The sequence below is a fragment of the Ixodes scapularis genome, unplaced genomic scaffold (genome assembly GCF_016920785.2).
Source record: "Ixodes scapularis isolate PalLabHiFi unplaced genomic scaffold, ASM1692078v2 PGA_scaffold4__175_contigs__length_147842914, whole genome shotgun sequence".
Classification (NCBI taxonomy): Eukaryota; Metazoa; Arthropoda; class Arachnida; order Ixodida; family Ixodidae; genus Ixodes; species Ixodes scapularis.
This window is the reverse complement of record NW_024609879.1, coordinates 33,844,848-33,860,577: the sequence shown is the minus strand read 5'-3', so window position 1 is coordinate 33,860,577 and position 15,730 is coordinate 33,844,848. Positions and strand designations below refer to the sequence as shown.

Below are 15,730 nucleotides of genomic sequence, written 5' to 3'. Positions count from 1 at the left end.
AGTGCTTCTACCTGGCGTTGTCGGGTAGCAGTGCAGTCGTTCTGATTTTTTTAAAGCAATGCTTTTTCCGGGTAGGTCGCGCATTTGCTATATAAACAGTTTATAAACCTACCAGATATTTGTCATATCACAAATAAAGTCTAGTTATATGCGGCTACATTATACCGGATACGACGTCACGGGTGGCAGCAAGGATTTCGTTCCGGTAGTCGTTGCTACCACCCGGTGGCAGCAACTGGATCGCCTAATAGCTTTGAATCCAACATCGAAGTCGTCTCCTCGCTGTCCTCGCCGTCCTCGCTTGCAACTTGCAAGCCTTGCAAGCTGGGCTCGGTGAAGGCGGGAGGCGGCAAAACTAGCGACCCAAACAAGCGGCGGCAACGAGGACGTTTTGGCCTTAACCATTCTCCAGTGAATCCATTTAAAACGCGCCAATGACAGCGCATCGTACGCCGCCGCACCGACGAGTCACGATCGGACAGTTCCTCTATCGCAACCGCCGCTGGGACTGGCCTTCCTAGGTAGGTGTACATACGTCCCCGTCATTTTGGTCTGGCGAAGCGCTCGCGCACTTGGCCTGTCCCCAGCGCCATCCCTAGCCAGCATGAGCACCGTAGCCGACAAGGTCCCGTTCGGCGACCTCTGCAAACTCTGCGAGAAGGTCTCCGGCCAGCCTGACAGGGCCAAGAAGCGCCGCTTGCTCTCCGACTACATCGCGTACTGGCGCGATTTCCACGCCAGTCTGCACGCCGGCGGGGACGGCGGCGACGACTCCTTTTTCCCAGCGATGCGACTGCTGTTGCCGCAGTTTGACCGCGATCGGCCCGCGTACGGCATCAAGGAGGCCACGCTGGCCAGGCTCTACATCGACGTGCTCGCGCTGCAGAAGGACAGTCCCGACGCGCAGCGACTGCTGCACTACAAGGCGCCGCAGGTCGTCCGCGCGGGCGCCGCGGACTTTGCCAGCGTCGCGTACCTCGTGCTGAGACACCGGTGCCCGACCAAGGGTTCCCTCAGCCTGGCGGAGGTAAGTGCGGGCAAAGGGCCGAGGACGACTCTCACGTACCACTACGCTGCCTAGAGCGTGTCTTTAGCTGGGCACCGAGGTGGGACATCTAAGTTTTAAAAGGTCACGAAAGTGACGTATCAGCGTCCGATTGGTGGAGATAATTGCCTCCACCAATCAGGTGCCACTACGGCACTTCCGTGTCCTTTCAAAATGTACATGTAAATGTGCAACCTAGCCCTCCTGGGTTGTTTAGCTTCCAAAGTAGTCCCACAGTGGCAACGAACATTGTCACAAGAGCCAGCCTGTCACGACGTTGGATGTTGCGATACTGGCGACATCCGACATCATCATCATTGCTCGTTGTCTCACTTGAGACTGCGAGCAATGGCACCTGCTATGCACACAAATGCAAAAGATGGCACTGTGGAGAGGAGGTTTTGATGGAACAGTTTACATGGTAGGGCACAAGTTGATGATCCTTCGAATTACTAAGAACCTCAACATTCAAATCTACCATATTAAGAAATCACCAATTGGAGAGGTCGGAGATCTAGTACAAGCCTCTTGCTTCAGATACTGTCGTAGTCGCTTGCGAGTTTATGGAATGCGAACATGTTTTTCGTTCCAGAAGTTGGGGAACTATGCTTTTGTAAAAGCTAGATTCTTGAATGACAGAATGTGTTATGTGTAAAGTGTTATATATTCCTCGTTCTTTAGATTTCTTAACTGTGAACACATTCTGCAGTGGCCCTTTCGATGTCCACCGTCAAAATAATATACTATTATTTTGACATCTGTGACAACCCCTCTAAAAACAATAAAATATTTTTTATGTAATTTGGACGTCCCTTGTCAAAACAACCACTGCACTATTTTGATAGAAAGTGGAGATAAAAAGAATTATCACCCAGCTTGCAGTCGGCATCACACATTTTTCCAACAAGAGTCATGGTGGAATTGACTGCAGTTTTTATAATCAGATTTTTTAAGCGATCCGGAATCCAAGAGAACTTAAAACATAACCGAGCCATCAAGTTTTGCGTAATGTTTGCTTGTGCGTGAAGACCTTTGGATTGAATTCACGTATACTTGAATTTGTCAGGTATATTTGTTTTGTTCTAGCATGAACGCCGCAAAAGCATCTAGTTGTCCAGACCTCCCGCAGACCACGTTAAGTGCATCTTCACGTTAAAATGGCCGTCTGATTGTTCAAATTGTCGTCTGCTCTTTCGAACTCATTTAAACCGTTGTCTGCTTGTTCAAACGAGAGCAGCCAGTAGACCAAACGTTGTGATAAGAATTGTGGGCCTTAAATGACTTTGAAGTTTGAAGGTTGTTCAGGGTAAATAGGCTCGGTGTAAACAGTTGATCCAAGGAAATGTTGATTGTGGTTGCCAGTGGCCATCATGGACTTATGCCTTATTCAGTTAGTTCGATTCTGCTTGCAATATTTGGTATAGACGTTGACCATCGCAGCTACTGCCCACGCTTTTGCAGTTCGAGCGCCATCGTGACTGAAAATAGCGAGCAGAATCTCATAATGGGAATCGGGCTTTACCGTCCATCCTGCGGCGTTCACGCAAAATGAATCGCCGCACTCAACATTATCTCCGCAAATGTTTGCGATGTAACGGGTCTCGTTAGTTTCGCTCGGGTAACTAAAGTGCAGTGCAATCCACTTATAACGATAATAAGGAAACCCGAAAGCTCAACCGTTATAACCGATTATTGTCGTACCTGGACCAGAAACTGAGCGTTTCTAACCTAGAAACTGAAGAAACTGATCGTTACAAGCAGTACATCGGTATATCTGGTATCGCTATAGGTGGATTGCACTGTAGGGAGACATTGCTAGGAAAACATAGAATCAACAATTCCAATGCGAAGAAGAGCATGGGCACTGACATCGACGCCATCGACATTACATTCCAATGGTTTGTTGATGCAAAACGCGCCACTTCTGGCTTGCACCCCATCGCGCACGCGCGGTGTCGTTAACGTTCCACCAGAAGCGATCCGGTTGTTTGTAAACAAGAGTCGGTGTGTAACAGACGATGGGAGTTCTGAATTTCTGCAACAATCGGGTCACAAAAATTGCAGTTCTTTTGGCGTCGAAAAATGCACATTGAACACACTGCTAGCTAATGTTTTGCTCGGTGTGCCTTTTTGTTCATTTGCAGCGGTCAAAAAACATCATGGAGGCGATGTTTGCGTTTGGCAGGGCTGGGCAGTATCGCGGTCCAAATGTACCGCAATAGTATCTTTAGAGATACTTTTAGGTATCTGTATTTCTGTCTCGAGATATGCCCTATTTTCCGGGCTACAGTCTGCTGACTATACATTTTTAAAAGTTGAAATTTTAGGCTGTGCGGATTTCCTGATTGAAAGAGTACCGTAGAATACCCCATATCCGCCCAGTCCACATTAAGCGCCCATTCCCAAATTTGTAAGATCTGAGAAAATATGTACAGTACATTTATATGTAAAATTGATGACCGGACAAGGGCCCATCCCCCATTTTTTGTAATTATTTTCAAAGTTTGAGTGGGCACTTGCCCAGTATTTTACAATATATTATTGATTATTTATATCTAATACAAGCTTCTTTCTGAGCTCAGAACCAGACATTTCTCAAGGTGTGCCATCTATGAAAAGGTTTTCCAGTCGACGAAGCACCAGGTGCAGGCTATGCACCGGGGCAGACTGTCCGAGCAAAAACTTTTTTGGGGGGCATAAATAGGCCCCTGGGGACTATACACCAGGTGCGGACTGTAGCCCGGAAAATACTGTATTTAAGAAATGTATTTGTGTCTCAGTAGTGAAATACATTTACGTTGTATTGCTTGTATTGCAATATTCTGCCATGCTTACATATTTCGTTACATTTGTTGTCGGACGTCAACTGTCTGGATTTTACGGAAAGACTGAAGGCGCAGGCGAGCTGCTCGTAGCTAAGCATATCGTTTTAACACCTGAGACTGTGGTGAAGAAAATGGAGGACTTTTAGTCAAAGGAACAGGCACAGATTTTAGGATAAACTGAAAATCACCTTTTTGGCGCCAGGGGTCCCAAACTTCATACTATGAACCCGTCAAATAACCCCTTCTACAGGGGGAAAATCTGAAATGAAAGCGTGATATATCGCAGAGTAACCAAACCACAAGTACCACCATTTGCGTTTGCCACAAACTGCTCCCTTCGTAGATAGTGCGGTTTGGGAAAAGATGTATTTCTGGTTGTATGTTTATCTGCATTCCCTTTTTTTGTCATTTCTGCAGAAGCTTTTAAGGGATATCCCATCACATCACAGACAAAAGTATCTCAGCATCTGTATTTCGGCCTAAAACAAATGTATCTTGGCATTGGTATTCCGGAATACTCTTTTGAGCATCTCTGCCCAGCCTTGGCATTCACAACACTTTATTCAACGTCCCGATTGTTTAGAAGCCGCCCCAGACTCGTCACGCAGAAACAAAAAGAAAATCTGAACGAAACGACGAGCCCACGAACGAGATGCAAAGTTAGACCGGCAGGACTGCCTCGCAACCCTTTAAAGACGCGCTCGCACGGAATGGGAGGTACAAAAATTATTCGGAGCCCTCAGTGTCACGTAGTGAATGCACTTACATTCATTACATGTAGACAAAAGATAAAGGGATATCCAACTCACTTTCGTTGTCTGTTCAGACATTTCTATGAAAGAGTCCCCTCTGAAAAGACTTGGGAAAGGGCAGCATCGCTGCCAGCCGATGTCACTGCCACACCCGAAAGGGATTGTTTTAACTGTCTAGTGTTCGGGCACTCACTCGGGAATGAGACATTCTTAGGCACAACGACACATCGCTCCGTCGATGCAACACCGAAAACACTTTCCACAACCAAACAGAATGAAACGACTATGACTGTGATGACTACGTTGAAGGGGAAACGTCAGAATAATAATGCTCCTTATTTTGGCAGGGGACTTCAAAACGTTTTAAAAGCTATTTTCACATTTTACGGAAGTGGCATTATAGACCTCAAAATAATTTTGAAGTTATTTTGAAGTTGGACTTCGAGTAGTCACTGCCAACACATTTTATGCAGAATGGCTTATACTCCATGTCACAGACGTCTGCAGAGCTCACAAAGGCACGGGCGTGTAAGCCTCGCCAAGTTCATCTGAATGCTTCGTTCATACAAAGGCTTGTGCATAGAAGGCACTTACCAAAGTCATGCGCTCCTTCTCCTGCCTTTGTCAGCACTGCAGAGGTCTGTGACGTGGTGTACGAGAGTGTAGGTTCTATTTTTATGCCCCGAAATTCTAAACCAATAATTCAAAAAAGAAAGGAATCACTCCAGAAAAAAATAGTGCCCCTTTTTTTTATGTGCTTCCTCAAACAATTTTTAACCAAGATTTGAATGCTTACAAACAAGATGTGCTATGGCTATTCTCTTCTTCCCGGTGCTGGAGCCAACCATCCAGCTGCAGAATAGATAGATTGCAAATATGTCACCAAAATTTTATTTCTGGGACCTTTTCCCCCATCTGGTTCTTACGGGACCAGTGCGTCAGCTGTTCTGATGGCGGCATCATTTCCTCCGAAAGACTCTTTCATTGAACCTACGAAACTTGTTCATAAACTATAAGTGCGAACATTATATGAATGTGAAAAAAAACCTACCCTTGTGGGTTGATTGTTTGTGGCAGTCAAACAGCACAGAAACTGTATGGCAAACAGAACAAGCCCTAGAGAAAGCTTGGCAGGCTCTCTGATTAATGCAGTGCAATAAAAAGGAGAGGGGGGAAGGGGGCTTGCATCACGGTGTTTTTTTTTTCTTTACCTACCCCCAATTTATGCACACCTTTTCCACAAACCAATGGGTTCTGATTTCTGAATTCTCACTGCAGTCTTCGACAAATTTGAAATGGCCGGGAGGTCTTGTTGTGCAAGCTTGGAGCGTGCGTAACTTGCACTACCATCGGAACATTCGAAAACCTCCTCCTTTTTCTAACATTGCGAATGACTAGGCCAATCTGATTGTAGATAAAGGACTGAGGAAGACAGCAAAGTTTGGGTGTTTTAGGCCCATCATCTATTGCTTTCGTTTCAATTCTGTGCACACGAGCCTATCAGCTGAGAAGGCCTCTTAACAAATAATGTGTTATAGGTATGATTTTCATGAGGCAAGTGTTATGTTATGAATGGGCATCACAAAAACCTGTTGTGACAAAAAAAAAAAAAAAAATTAAGCCAAATTATAAATAAGTTAGTATTATATAACAGGGGTAACGCGAGCATGCGGCTCGCGAGCTGCATGCAGCTCGCGAGCCGCATGCAGCTCTTCGCGTGTTCAAGTGCGGCTCGCAACTTCCTCCCCTACCCCACCCACCCTTCCACCTCCCTCCCGGACACACGAGCACTTCCTTCAGAATTAAAAACAGCTCGAAACGACGACCAGACGAAGAAGTAACGCGGATGCAGCTACCCAAGAAGAGAAATGGAACGCATTTTAAATTGAAAGATAGGTTGCGGTTCGGTAGTCCTGTGCTACTGCTTTATGTACAGCTGGATTGCTTTCGACTTGGATAGACTGGAAGTAGTTCGAGTTTCATTTATTGCTCTAGACAAAAATTTGACCCCCCCTTCCCCCCGCGGCTCTTGGAAATTCCCTGATTTTCTTTGAGGCTCTTAGGCCGGGTCAGCCTGGCCACCCTTGTTATATAACGATGATAATTAATTGTCAGGAAGAAAATATATGCAACCTGCCACCACACATTCTGTCTCTCGACTTTGTCCATAGAATTAAGGCACATTTAAGTTTTGTTTTCACTTGGTAGTGCTGTTGTCCCTCCAATGTCCCAGGTTTGTAACCCGTAGTATTTTTATCGGGTTTATTTACAAATACTGCAGGCAGCAATGCTGCCCAAGAAGAGGAGGATTACAACAGGTGTGAAGAGGAGAGATTGATATTGTCCGAGATATAATTCTGTTAGATCACAATTCACATTCCCTAGTAAGTCGACCTAAAAACGTCGTATGCTGCCGACCCAGGTGAATGCACTCCTAGACCGAGTCTCTGCGGCGCACGCGCTCGGCGGACCCGAGGGCAGCCGAGCCGTCCGCGACGCGCTCTGCTCGCTGCTCCGGAACACCTCCGCGACGGAGCAGAAGTGGCTGGTGCGGATGATCCTCCGCGACCTGCGCACTGGCCTCAGAACGGCGACAGTGCTCTCCTGCTACCACCCAGATGCTCAGGACCTCTTTGACGTGACCAGCAGCCTTGCCAGGGTGTGCCGGGACCTCAGGGACCCGAACCTGCGCCAGCACGAGGCCCAGGTGGCGCTGTTCAGCCCCGTGCGTCCCATGCTCGCTGAGCGGGCAGAGCCGCGCACGGTGGAGCGCCGGCTGGCGAGGGAGGCGTTCTTCGCCGAGACCAAGTTTGACGGCGAGAGGCTGCAGGTGCACAAGAAGGGTGGGGAGTTCAGGTGCGGCACTCCCTTCCTCTAGCTCCGTCTCGAGTATAGCGCTTTATTGGTCCTCGTTGCTTTTTAAAGAAGGAACAACCAGCAATGAAGATTGAGAAACCGATAAAGAGAAGAGAACCCAAACAACCAGGAGCTGCACATTTCTGGGCTTGCTCCCTCATTTAGTTTCACTTTTTTTTTTTTTATGGGGCGGTATTTTAAGCCAGGTTTTTATTGATTTTTACCCTCTTAATCTATTTTCGATTGGATTAAGCCTGCAATGCTAGTGCGGGAGCGGCCTGAGGTATTTTACTTTTCGTTTCTTTACTCGCCTCGCCCCAATTATATGCGGTGCCTCGAATGCATCTTCGACGCGTGAGCTTAGCGTCCCGTACTGCCCAAGCGTCGAAAGTGGTCCACGTGTGGCAAGAAATTGCGTCGTGGGAGCTGGCGCGTCACGCTGTCAAATAATCAGTGTCGGCGTTGCTAGGTCAACTCGGTTATGAAACAGCCCATAGACGCTGCTTCCACAAACGGTACCCCTCCCCCAAAGCATTCATTGCCTCCCGTCGTTCGACGTGCCACCATTTTTAAGGACGGCCGCCACGGTAACTAGGGCAAACTCCACATGACACGCAGGTTTTGAAGCACGGCGTGTAGACGCCGCTTCGCCATGGCGTCTCCGAAGAATCTAGTTTTGAATTGAAGCTTCTGGACGGTGGTTCAAACGGACAGATTGTGGCCTTTGGGTGGGGGAAGGGAGGGATTCGCTTCTTTGTGAAAGTTCCACAACCGAGTTGATCCAGTAACATGTGCCGTAGTCGTGGAAGTTCCGGCAAAAAAAGAAGAGTAAACGCAAGTGTCGCTGAAGACGTTTCCGTGGACGGTGGAGCTCGGAGTGAGCCACGGCAGGACGGGCGCCTGCCGCATCTATCTCGGCCACTGTGCCACCACCAGGACTCCAGCAGGCGACTGCGTGGTTCTTTTACGACGGGTGGTAATTGAGGAACAGTATTTGAGGACGTAGCAAACAAATCAGTCAGTGGTAGCTGCACACGTCGTGCTTAGCCAAGAAACAGCCATAAGTGCCTTGCTTTGGTAGAGGCTTTTTCTGTCTGCACAATGCGTTCCGTTGCGCTGTGGTCTCGAGCCTTTGACTTTGTGGGTGTTCTACCCTTTATTTTAGATATATAGTTTGTTTCTGGGCACTATTCAGCCATGAAAAAAGAAAACCCATAAATAAGCCAATGAACACAGTAAAAGGAAACTTTTCACGGAGGTGTCTTCGAGTACTGCATTTATCATAGTCAAATTTCGTGGGTGTTAGTTTCTCGAAAAAAATTCGAAGAAAGGGAAATCTGTTATTCCCATACACGGAGAGAAGAATATAAACGAACCGTCTGGATGATGTTTCTACTCGGAGGTGACATCACACACGCTCAAATCTTCTGGATCTCCTTTTGGGTATTCATCTTGAAGAAGCTTTCGAGTATTTGTGCTATGCGGTGCCATCTGGGGTATCGGTGGCTGTGTGGGCTAGCACACATCAGCTCGGAGCACATGGAGCAAAAGCTCGCGCTGCAGAACCCAGAGATCCTGGGTTCCATCCCCACCCCTGCCCGTTTCGATCTGGATGAGCATCGTACCGGCGTGTGGTCGTGTACCACTACAGCGTGGTGCACGTTAAAGACCCCAGGCTAGTGGTTGTACTGTACTGGCTAAACTGCTCATCTACCACTGAGAGATAATTCGCCTCTTGAGGCAGACTACGTTCAGGCTGTAGAAACGCACACACAACCCAATTTACAATTTGTTGCCCCTCTGTGAGTGTGGTGTCCACTGCACAGTTTGGTAATTTTTTTCTAGCTGCGCAAGATTTTTCTTGCATGCTGTTTTCATGAGCCTACACTTACAAAATTTGCATATGTCAAATGCATGAGCTAAAGGTGCCAATATGTAAAGTTTCATTTTGTACTCCTGATTTTAACTTGTTTGTATAAATCTTTTTTTGTGTGTATGATGAAATAGCGCTTGCAAACACCCTGTGAGATAGGAAAGGGCAACTGGTAGATGGGCATTAAAGCAGTCCAAGCTAGATATCTGCCTGGGCCGAAAGTTTGCTGCTCATGATTTTGCAGTCATCACAAGAGAATGCAATTGAATCCTGCTACAACAAAATAGACGGCACATACAAAAAGTTATACTTATCAAGAAATCAGCAAAAAATAAAGATATTAGTTATGGTGGCACATGAATAATCATTAATTCTGTAAATCAGTCTGTCTGAATCATATGTGCTGTTCTCTTTCTCATATGTCTCTTAATAAGCAATCACACCTTTGTCTGTGTCAGTGCTGACAAAGACATGCCGAACCAACTGCAGTATCTGCCGCCTTCTTTTTACCTGCCCCCTTTATACCGATTCCCCGCTAAATATAGCGGTAAAATTGTGACATCGTGAAATCGCAATGTAATTACACGGATTCCCCACTGAATTTAAGGAACAAAATTTCAACCCACAAATTTTCCCATTAAATTCAGCAGGCCGTCACGTACGTACACACACAAAATCCACTTCAAAACCTTGCCAATAATGGCTATCACCGTAACAGAACATCAGCTAGTACCAGTTCAAGTGCAGTGCACTTGCTCCTGCGTTGAAGTGCCGGATGTCTGTATTGCCTCATGCTCAATCCTGAACCGATTTCCTTGTCAGTTTAAGTTGCGTCGGTAGCTTGCTCTACAACAGTGGTTTATAGAGACCCCCCCAACACCCCCCCAGGTTGAGCCCGACACTCCCCCAAAATTTTCTGCGCAAAGCACATACAAGGCTACATCCCCTTTCCCCACACCCCCCTACAGTCCCCCAAAAAGTTCTGATACCCCCCGGTGGAAAATTTTGGATAAACCTCTGCTCTACAACATTCTCCCAATTGCCACCTAGTTAATTCAAATAATATCCTTGTGTTTAATATGTCCTCACAGTTAATTGTAATAATGTTGTTGCCATTGACTTAATTTTTTCCTCGCAGTTAATTGCAATCATGACCTCACAGTGAATTGTAATCATATCCTTGTAGTTAATTGTCATCTTGTTCTCAAAGTTAATTGCAGTCGTGTCCTCACAGAATGTAATTGTGTCCTCACAGTTAATTGTAATCTTTCTCTCCCAGTTAATCTTTATCCTACCCTCGCAGGTACTTTACGCGCGGCAGCCACGACTACAGCGCCGGGTTCGGCAGCTTGACGGACCGTGGCTCGCTCACCCAGTTCATCTCGAGTGCCTTCCGCAGCCACGTGTCAAACTGCATCCTCGACGGCGAAGTGGTTGCCTACGACCCTGTCCGCAAGAACTTTGTCTGCAAGGGCTCCAACGTTGACGTGAAGAGCCTCCGCGAAGACTCGTTGCTACAGCCATGCTTCGTCGCCTTTGACATCCTCTTCCTCAACGACCGGGTGGTCACAAACTGCCCTCTGGAGGAACGGGCCGCACTCCTCGACAGCACCCTCACGGAAGTGCCAGGCCGGATTCAGATCTCACGGAGACGGAAGGGCTCCACGCAAGAGGACGCAGTACGCTTCCTCAACGAGTCCATCGAACGCCTGGAGGAAGGGGTTGTGTTGAAGAGCGTCTCGTCGGTCTACAAGCCAAACTCCAGGAAGGCCGGATGGCTGAAGCTGAAGCCCGAATACGTGGACAGCCTGGTGTCCGACTTGGATCTTCTGGTCATCGGAGGGTACTTTGGGGAAGGTCGGCGCGGCGGAGACGTCTCGCACTTTCTTTTGGGGGTAGCGGGCGACGAGCGAGCTGAAGACGGCACTCCCGTCTGCTTTTGGTCGGTCGCCAAGGTGGGTTCGGGCTACAGCGACAGTGAACTGGAGCACCTCCGCTCCAGGCTGACTCCCAAGTGGAAGGTCTACGACCCGAGAAAGCCGCCGGAGCGAGTGGTGCTCGCACCAGGCCACAAGGAGAAGCCCGATTTGTATGTGGAGCCCTGTGAGTCGGTAGTGCTCCAAGTCAAGGCGTCGGAGCTGACACGGAGTACCCAGTTCCGCACGGGGATCACGCTCCGCTTCCCGAGGGTCAGCGCCGTGCGCTACGACAAGCCCTGGCACGATGCACTCTCGTTTGCAGACCTGACAGAACTTGACAGGGTGGCCGGAGGGAAACTGGCCACGACTGCCCTCAACGATGACGGATCGCCGGCCAAGCGGACGCGGCTCTCAACGCCGATGGTTGCTCCGCATTTCCGCCCCGCGGACCTCTCGAAGACGGCGACGAAGCTCAACGTCCTCGATGGGAAAGAGATATGCGTCGTGACCGGCTGCGGCAGGCGCAGCAAGCAAGACCTGGAGCGGATCGTCGTGGAATCCGGAGGTACCCCGGTTCAAAACCCGAGGGAGGGGACGTTCTGCGTCGTCGCAGAGAAGATCAACTTCAAGGTTAGCAACCTGGTGCAGAAGAAGCTCTGGGATGTTGTGAAGGCGGAACGGTTCCTCGCATGCCTGGAGGCACAGCGTGTGGATCTCTGGGAGCCGAGGGACCTTCTGGCTAGAAGCGCGGACACGGAGCGACGGCTCAAGGCTGCGTTCGATGAGTGGGGCGACAGCTACACGGTGCCAGTAACCGCCGAGTCACTTCGCGACCTCTTTGAAACGATTCCAGCAGACAAGTGTGCCGCTGTGGCTCCATCCGTCGGGTTCGTGGCCCGGTTCGAGAGGGAGAATTTCGGTTCTGTCCCGAGTTGGGGGGTGTTCAGGAATCACCGATTCTACTTCGAGGGTGCAGGCAGCAGGCTCAACAAGGCGGTGGTGAGGTTGCAAGGCGGTAAGGTGGAAGAAAAGATTGGTACAGAGGAAGAACGAGAGGCCACCGACGCCCCAGTCGTTCCCGAGAGCGCAACAGCACACCGAGGTCTCCGGGTTGTCGAGCCTTCTTGGATTGAGGCGTGCATTGATGCGGGGCAAGTGGTGTGAAGGTCCTTCCTCAATGGGTTCTTGCCACTGCCGTGCCAGGTGCATTTGTTTTTCCAAGCAGCATGTTTCTTGTGCCGTTTTCGTACCTTTGGATATGTGATGTCACTGCTATCTTTCACTGCAATCTTAACATGCACGTTGTTCCGCACCAAAGCTGCATCTAGGGCATGATTTGGAAGGCATTCATTTTTCCTCTGGATTCGTTACCAAAGTGGTCTCGAGCTCAATGTACTTGAATGGCCGTAAAACTCTACATCGGCATTTGTACATCTTTAAAATGTGCACACTTATGGACTGCACTGATTCAGAGCACAATCCCGCGAGGCAGTTTTATTTTCATTTGTACGAAGTAGGGGCTTAAAACTGCCTAAGCTGGAGCACTGCTTTATTTTATATGGCTGGATAGTTGAAGTTATCTCTTCCTACCCCTGGGGTACCGCTGGGAGACTCCTTGGTTAATACGATCCTTGTTTAAAATCCTTAACCTTGAAGCAGCAACGCAACAATTTTTGTACTTTGCGCAAATACCGTTAAGAACAGATCTCTGACAATAATGACCTATAAAACACGCGTTCGTTTTTCACCCCATGCAATAGAAGTTCCCGAAAAAAAATTAAAGAAAAACGAGCAGCGTTCATCCCCTCAACTCGCAGCCAGAACAAGTGGCCACGTGATCTGGAGGCACTTATATGCCGCCAATGTTGATCATAGCCACGCGTTGGGGTTGGCAAGGCACAGGACACGCGCTGAGTTCCAGACATTGTTATGGCTTGGCTATTGTCGTCGTTGCAGCGATTGGACAAGGGCGACTACCCGAATGCTTCTCGAGCTAGTAATTATCACGAGCCCAAATCGAGTGCCAACGCAGTGCTCGGGTATCGTCATTGGGGTGTGCTGCGATCCCCACGTTACGTCACCACATTTTGCAATGGAGAGATTGAATGAAAATGATCGCTTTTGTCTTTGAAATTAGACCGCAACAAAGAAGGTTTTTGGTCAGTGGCGTTGCGTGCGAGTATCCTCGAGTCCCACTGGTGCCAGTAAGCTCGTATAAAATGAAAAACATTCCAATTGAATATCGTTGCACCGCCCCTTTAAGCAATCCTAATCATTCTTTAGTATGCGACACACTAGGCCTAATATTGGCTGATTTCAGAGATGTCTTTTTGCCTAGTTAACCAGTCTCTGACTTAATTGACTAGCAAAACAAACATGCTTGTTTTTTTAGCAAGTTTTAAGGATGGGTTCAGGCTAATCAAAACGGGTTTTTGGCTCTCTGCGCTTGCTAGACAATCGCATAGCGCATGTTTTAAACCAATCGTTAGTTTGCATGGTCACATAATATCTTTTATAGCGTGATCAGAATATTATATAAAATTCTTCATGTTTGGTTCAGGTTCTTGTGAAGAACTTTGTACTGTGAACTTTATTTTAAGTGCCTTGCCTAGACAGGCATTTGGCAACTGCCCCTTCTAGACGTGATAATGCAGTTTGGAAAGGCTTTTACGCTGGGTGAAGTAACCAGTGCTAAAAAACATGTTCAGGCTTGCCACTGTTAAAGATTGTTTGCATCGTCTGTCATAGCTTCTGTTGTCTGCAAGTTTCAGGGAATTACTTTTTTTTAATGGTTGGTACTAGCCATTAACTTTTCCAATATTGCCTTGCATAATTTGGGGCCGTGTTCTTGGATATGAACTGTTTGCAGTTCTTTTAAACTTGGTATGTGAATGCAAGCATGCCTTTTGATTTCTGCGTAATCAATTGCTTTATGTTGGTTATCTTCAATGAACAGGCAAATGACAGGCAAACTCACAAAATACTCGAGTAAACGAGATATATTTTAGTCTGTGATGTATTTTCTTTAATGATTTAATGACTTTTAAGCACGCTTTGTGAAAATGAAATGTTTTCTTCTTGTAATGTTTACCATGCAACCGATTTCACTGCATAGTTTTTGTAATAAATAAATGTCTAGATTCTACTTGGGGGCTACATGATTTCTTCCAGTTTAAGCAAATGTTGTACTTATGTGTACTCATATTGCTAATAAATATGAGAGCTGTGAATATATGTTTGTATCATCTGATTTTTTTGCTCTCTTGAACAAGTTATTGCCCATCAATATATCCTATAAATGTGCTGTAACTCTACTGATCATTAATAAGTTGACTCGTACGTTGTATCTTTCTCTTCCATAACACATTCCTATGGTTCCGAGAACAGTACTAGTCACGCTGAAACAGTAGGCATAAAAGCTGTGGACTTAATTGACTTTAAGTACCACGAGGACGGTAAATTTGCCCCTATTGCTTCAAGAATAAATTCTAAATCAAGTTTCTGAACCACATTTGCATTGGTAAAATCTTTTTGATATTGCCAGTGAAACCTGAAAAATTAATAAAAATGGTAGAGTTTTTGGTTTAGTTAATGGCTTCTCGAGGCTGTTATCGAAACTGCGATTCTTTAAAACCGTAGAAGCTCAAATTGTTTAGCTGTATAGTACAACTTTAATAAAAGCCTGCCAATAAAAAGTGGTGGTGGGACTGCATGAGCAAGTGCTTGAGCAAGACTGCGACATACTTTGTGGATTCAGGCTAATTCTAATAATTAGGTTGCTTTCACTGCTGCACGGGCGTGACCATGTGTACAACCTTTATTTATCTGTTTATTTGGAGGAACTCTGTTCTATCTAGGGGGGTCATATGATGTGTACAAAAGCAAGAAAGTGGCCCTGTTAGCTTGTACCGTATTTATTTGAATATAAGGCGGTCACGATTATAAGGCGAGGGGGCAGTTGAAGGACCCAAGAAAAAGAGAAAAAATCGTCATATTGCTATACTGAGCTTCGAATATAAGGTGGGGTATGACTTTGAGTCTACGGATTTTGGAAAAAAACCTCGCCTTATATTCGAATAAATACGGTAATCGTCTTTAAAAAAAAGTGATAAAAACAAAATACTTTGAAACTACAAAAACAGGGATGATTTTCTAGAAGGAGCTGCAATTGGGTATCAGTCAATATAAGCAATTCATTTCAAGTGTGATGTTTGGGAACCTACACTTCTTAAAGTTAAGTGATGAAGAGTGATTGCATTTGATAATGAGCATGCCTCTAACGCACTAACATGTTGTGAGGACACTGATGAGCTGCTACCAACTCCAGAGACTGCTGCTCTATAACTTAGGCCTTTTGTTCTTGAGTGAAACCCAATATTTCCAGATAGTTACATGCTGAACATGTTTTCTGAAAATCAGACCATGCCCAATTCTCGCTTGAATTCAGAAAGTGAGTTTCA

At 46.8% G+C, this 15,730-nt stretch overlaps 2 protein-coding genes across 2 annotated transcripts in view; both read left to right on the top strand.

Moving 5' to 3' along the window:
- Positions 1 to 235: 235 nt before the first annotated feature.
- The window catches only part of LOC8041562 (DNA polymerase eta), a 56,256-nt gene continuing 40,761 nt past the window's right edge, over positions 236 to 15,730 (top strand). Inside the window, exon 1 of the mRNA XM_029987533.4 lies at positions 236 to 521. The gene's annotated coding sequence lies outside the window, so the exon portion shown is untranslated. The remainder of the gene's footprint in view (positions 522 to 15,730) is intronic.
- LOC8041561 (DNA ligase 4) lies at positions 288 to 14,504 on the top strand. The gene is made up of 3 exons (XM_002414773.5): positions 288 to 1,027; positions 7,045 to 7,478; positions 10,655 to 14,504. Exons 1-3 carry the CDS (start codon positions 605 to 607, stop codon positions 12,432 to 12,434), a joined length of 2,637 nt encoding a protein of 878 aa, XP_002414818.5. The 5' UTR covers positions 288 to 604; the 3' UTR covers positions 12,435 to 14,504.